Raw genomic sequence first — 5,739 nt, 5'->3', positions numbered from 1 at the left:
AGAGATGCCAGAGGTCTGAATCATGCCCACCCCCAGCAGTGCCAAAAATGCATCATGACAAGATTCAGCAGATTGACAAGTCAACTGCCTGTCCCCCAAGACACTCAACTCTCTCTCTCCTTTTTTCTCCCTATTCTTGCCATTCTGGACTTCAGTTAGACGTATGTTAGACCTTCTCATTCTGTTCTCCACGTCCCTTTGTTGCATTAGTTTTCCTTTTTTTTGGTGACAGAGTTTCGCTCATTGCCCAGGCTGGAGTGCAATGGCGTAATCTTGGCTCACTGCAACCTCCACCTCCCGGGTTCAAGCGATTCTCCTACCTCAGCCTCCCGAGTACCTGGGATTACAGGCATGCGCCACCATGCCTGGCTAATTTTTGTATTTTTAGTAGAGACGGGGTTTCACCATGTTGGTCAGGCTGGTCTTGAACTACTGACTTCAGGTGATCCACCCGCCTCTGCCTCCCAAAGTGCTGGGATTACAGGCGCGAGCCACCGTGCTGGGCCAACACTCTCTAAAAGACAGTGACAAAGTCAAGACATGCAGCATTGACGCTGAAATGCCGAGCGCCCTATCAAGATTTACTAGATATGCCAAGAACCAGGAAAATGTGACCCATAGCCTGGAGAAACGTCACTCTACAAAACAGACTCAGAAATGACAGAGATGATGGAATTTGCAGACAAGGATGTTAAGTCAGCAGCTATGCATGTGCTCAAGGGTTCACAGCAAAACAGTGCGGAGATAAATGGATGTTACATAAAAGGATCCAGTGAATTAAAGCCGAAATGCAGTATCTGGAATGAAAAATTACTTGTTGGGCCGAATTTCAGAGTAGACTTTGCAGGAACTGAGTGAGTTCGAGATTATAGCAATGGAAACTAGCCGAACTGAAGCACCGAAAGAAACAAATGATGAAAAAAACGAGAAGGGCCTCAGCAAACTGAGAGACAAACATCAGCGATTCGAATATGCCTGTGATTGGAATCCTAGTCATAGGTGGTGGGTGGGCGGAAAAGATTTCAACATTAATGCCCTTGAATTTCCCAGATTTGATGAAAACGATAAACCTACAGATACAAGAAGCTCAATAAACCTCAAGCAGGATCAACACAAAGGAAAAAAGCTGCTGTTGGGCCCAGCACTGACCAGGTCAAAATAAGTCTAGAGCTGAACCTCAGTTTACCTGAGACACTTGCAGTGCGGGCTTAGGCTATTGGTGCTGAAACTTAGTTTTCCTTGTAGGGGACTGCAGTGACCTTGTTAAACTGACGTCTGAGGGCACAGTCCTCCGTAAGACTGCCTTTGCTGCAGACACCAGCCACACATTTGGGGTCCCCGGGGCCACCCTCACTTCTAACCAGCAGGTTGCAGTTCTGGATCCACCCTCCCCAGCTCCTCAGGTGACAGGTCCACAGTACTCACTGAGCGTGCCCTAATACGGTCACAGTCAGTTGGAGGAAAGGATGCATGTTGGAAGGACGTGCAGGGCAAAGTGGGAGGTTTCCATGTGCAAAGCTTTCCCTGTCCTCAGGGACGCATCACCCTCTGAGCCCCGAGGGGCGACACTCCTCAGGGTACCAGCCAGGGGCGCTCACTTGGGCCGCGGTGTTCAGGTTTTGTTGGGGCTTCGTGGCATGGACACAGTTGACTGAATCCCTGGCCGTGTGGCTGAGCTCAGACTGCAGCCCTTCACCTCCCGGGAGGTCGGCTGAGTTCAGGCGCATGCAGCCCCCGGCCTCTAACCCCATGCTGTCTTCTGGTGTGGCCAGCCCCGTGTGGAGTCATCTTGCTGGCATAAAGTCAGGTGTGGCCCCGTGGTACCAGCCATTCCTGTCACTCAGAAGTGAGGATGTAGAGACCTGCCTCCTAGAACTGCGCCAGAGGCCGCCAGATCCTACCAGGAGTCAATCAGCGTGTAAACTTGATCAAGAAGTTGTAGAAATGTATTATTTAGAAATATACAGACTGAGCGGCCGGGCACAGTGGCTCACACCTGTAATTCCAGCACTTTGGGAGGCCGAGGCGGGTGGATCACAAGGTCAGGAGCTCGAGACCATCCTGGCGAACACGGTGAAACTCTGTCTCTACTAAAAATACAAAAAATTAGCCGGGCGTGGTGGCGGCGCCTATAGTCCCAGCTACTTGGGAGGCTGAGGCAGGAGAATGGCATGAACCAGGGAGGCGGAGCTTGTAGTGAGCTGAGATTGTGCCACTGCACTCCAGCCTGGGCAACAGGGCGAGACTCCGTCTCAAAAAAAAAAAAAAAAAGAAAAGAAATACAGAGGCTGAGCACAGTAGCTCACACCTGTAATCCTGGCACTTTGGGAGGCCAAGGCAGGCAGATCGTTTGAGCTCAGGAGTTCAAGACCAGCCTGGCCAACATGGCAAGACCCCGTCTTGTACATGTCTAAAGTACAAACATTAGCCAGGCATAGTGGCCTGTAGTCCCAGATACTCACGAGGCTAAGGTGGGAAGATGACTTGAATCCAGGAGGTTGAGGCTGCAGTTAGTCAAGATCACACCACTGCACTCCAGCCTGGGTGACAAAAAAAATACAGATATATATAATCTATACATATAGATTATAAATGTGTATATATAATTATCTCTACATAGAATAAAATGTATTATGTATCATATACTTGTATTTTGATTAAAATTTTAAATAATACTATAGAGAGTAATTGCATTACTTCAACTGTATCTGAGTTGTATCATAGACAAAATAAATTAAGGCCTGCTTTCTACATCTAACCATCATTTTAAACATTCTAAGCAGAGAAAACATTGTGTTCTAAGCAGACGTAGAAAAGCCTCCTGTAGGCCGGGGGCAGTGACTCACGCCTGTAATCCCAGCACTTTGGGAGGCCGAGGTGGTTGGATCACCTGAGGTCAGGAGTTCAAGACCAGCCTGACCAAAATGGAGAAACCCTGTCTCTACTAAAAATACAAAATTTGCCAAGTGTGATGGTGGCACATGCTGGTAATCCCAGCTACTCGGGAGGCTGAGGCAGGAGAATCGCTTGAATCTGGAAGGCAGAGGTTGTGATGAGCCGAGATCACACCACTGCACTTCAACCCGGGCATCAAGAGCGAAACTCCATCTCAGAAAAAAAAAAGAAAAAAGAAAAGCCTGCTGTAACATAAGTGGCATCATATCCTGGCGCTTGGCTCCCTGCATGGATCTGTATTCTGATTTTCTATTTGCTGTCCTCTCCTGCACACCCCCTGTCACCATCGGAGGTGGACGGAGGCTGACAGGTGTGCCGTGGCCTTATGGGTGTGTCACCATCGGAGGTGGACGGAGGCTGATGGGTGTGCTGTGGTTTTGCAGGTGTGCTGCTGTCAAGGGTGTGAGCAGTGCCCAGGAATCTCTGGGAAATGGGGTTGCCCTCTTCTGAGCATCACCCTGACCGTGGCGCCTCCTGATGGAATGTACTTCCTGGAACGGGTGTGAGAACACAGGCGCAGGGACACACAGACATGCACACATCCTCTTGCAGACACATGCAGATAACATCTCCATGCATGGACTCAAGCAGATGCAGGTGCACAGAGACATGCAGGCAGATAATGCACGCCAAGCACGGAGGACGGTGGCACCCAGGGATGTTGGCATACTGACGGCACAGGGATTTAGGATCCGTTTGGAAAGGCACACCCAGCAGTGCCACAGTAGGTGGTCAAGGGGCCTGGCAGCTGCTGCTCTGCCCAGCACGTCCTCTCGGATGCACACATTCTGTGTGACAGCAATATTTTCACACTTACATCTGTTTCCATTTCCTGAAGTAGAATATGAGTTAATCAAGTGCTTGGAATTACATACAGCAAATCCACAAATTTTTCTTTCTTCTTTGCAAAAGTTGTATGTGTTTAAACGAACCCTTCCAATTGGAAAGCCTTTGCTGAGTTTGATGTTTCTGCTTGAAGATGGACACATTTGATTTTAAGTGGCCCCTAATCCATTATCAAGACACAATCTCTTGACTAATACGTGGGTTACAAATCCCTAAGTGTCCCTGTCGTTCCCTGCTGGTGTGTAACTTGTGATCTGAACCACTGGGGTGTCGCTGTTCTCGTCGCAGGCGGCTGTCCCGCCATCCTCGCCATGTCTGGAAGTGCAGCAGAGCCCACGAGCTACCTGAGGTTTGCGCTGGGTTTGAGGCGGCTCTGGTACCACAGACCCAGCCCCAGGTGTTCCTGCTGTGGCTCCTGAGCCTTGGGTGCATGTATCATGTTTGAGTCTTTTTTTTTTTTTTTTTATTATACTTTAAGTTCTAGGGTACATGTGCATAATGTGCAGGTTTGTTACATATGTATACCTGTGCCATGTTGGTGTGCTGCACCCATCAACTCGTCAGCACCCATCAATTCATCATTTATATCAGGTAACACTCCCCAGTGCAATCCCTCCCCCCTCACGTTTGAGTCTTGATATCTCCTTCATTCTTTGGTTTTCGATTCACTAGAATTTTCCTATTTGATGACTGTATCAGTTGACTGGGAGGAAGATTTAGTAGACGGATTATGGAGGACTTCTGAATTTTAAAGAACTATTGTTAAATTTGGTTTCTTTTTCTTTCTTAAATCTTTCTTGTTTAGGTTTGTTCGGACAGTATTACCATTTTCTCAGGAATTTCAAAGAGATAAGCAGCCGAATGCACAGCCCCAGTATCTGCATGGATCCAAGGTAGGCTCCGGTGTGTTCCCGTTACGAGCTGCAAGTTCACAGTGAAGCATGTTTTGAAGTGTAGTTTGATCGGTTTGGTTGCCGTGACCTAAATGTATCGCGCCGTGTATAAAATGTTTTTTTTCTTCCATTCTATTAGCATCTTCCTAAAAAGTAGCAGTAATTTAAAACAAAAACCAGCCAACCAACCCAAAAAAGCGCTTACCTGGAACTGGCATGTGTGTAGTGCTGGGACTGCTCTGGCCTTGAGATAGGTGTCAGGCTGGGCCTGGCCTCATTCCCAGCACAAACACGAGTGAGATTGTTGAAAGATTCCAGGTTTAAAAGCATCAAGCTGAGAAGACAAGTGGAAGAGGCTTAGGTGCGTTCCTGAGACAAGGAGGCCCAGGCCGGCTGTAAGGCCTGACGCCCAGAGCGAGGAGCTGAGCTAGGAGGTGAGCCCAGGGAGGGTCTGACATCCAGAAACAAGGATGTCAGCCTGCGCCTGGAGAGCGGAAACCCAGAGCACCTGGGTCTGCCATGTGTGAGATGGGACGATGTCCACGCTGGGGGAGGCTGGGCTTATCACAAGTCTGAGTATTTTTTTTGTTTTTTGTTTTTTTGAGACGGAGTCTCGCTCTGTCCCCAGGCTGGAGTGCAGTGGCACGATCTTGGCTCACTGCAAGCTCCGCCTTCCAGGTTCACGCCATTCTCCTGCCTCAGCCTCCTGTCAGCCTCCCAAGTAGCTGGGACTACAGGCGCCTGCCGCGACGCCAGGCTAATTTTTCTTTGTATTTTTCAGTAGAAATGGGGTTTCACCGTGTTAGCCAGGATGGTCTCATATCTCCTGACCTTGTGATCCGCCCGCCTCGGCCACCCAAAGTGCTGGGATTACAGGCATGAGCCACCGCGCCCGGCCACAAGTCTGAGTATTTTTTTTTTTTTTGAGACGGAGTCTGGCTCTGTCACTGGGGCTGGAGTGCAGTGGCCGGTTCTCAGCTCACTGCAAGCTCCGCCTTCCGGGTTCCCGCCATTCTCCTGCCTCAGCCTCTGGAGTAGCTGGGAC

General features: G+C 49.2%; 1 protein-coding gene across 5 annotated transcripts in view; it reads left to right on the top strand.

The window, feature by feature from the left end:
- CYFIP1 (cytoplasmic FMR1 interacting protein 1) overlaps positions 1-5,739 on the top strand; it is a 115,454-nt gene that overhangs the window by 86,670 nt on the left and 23,045 nt on the right. For all 5 annotated transcript variants that reach the window (XM_023197900.1, XM_023197898.1, XM_023197899.1 and 2 more), the window contains one exon: positions 4,607-4,694. In XM_023197900.1, the coding sequence (XP_023053668.1) occupies positions 4,607-4,694 (88 nt within the window). The remainder of the gene's footprint in view (positions 1-4,606; positions 4,695-5,739) is intronic.

This window comes from Piliocolobus tephrosceles, chromosome 6, assembly GCF_002776525.5.
Source record: "Piliocolobus tephrosceles isolate RC106 chromosome 6, ASM277652v3, whole genome shotgun sequence".
NCBI lineage: Eukaryota > Metazoa > Chordata > Mammalia > Primates > Cercopithecidae > Piliocolobus > Piliocolobus tephrosceles.
This window is presented reverse-complemented; position numbering and strand designations above follow the sequence as displayed.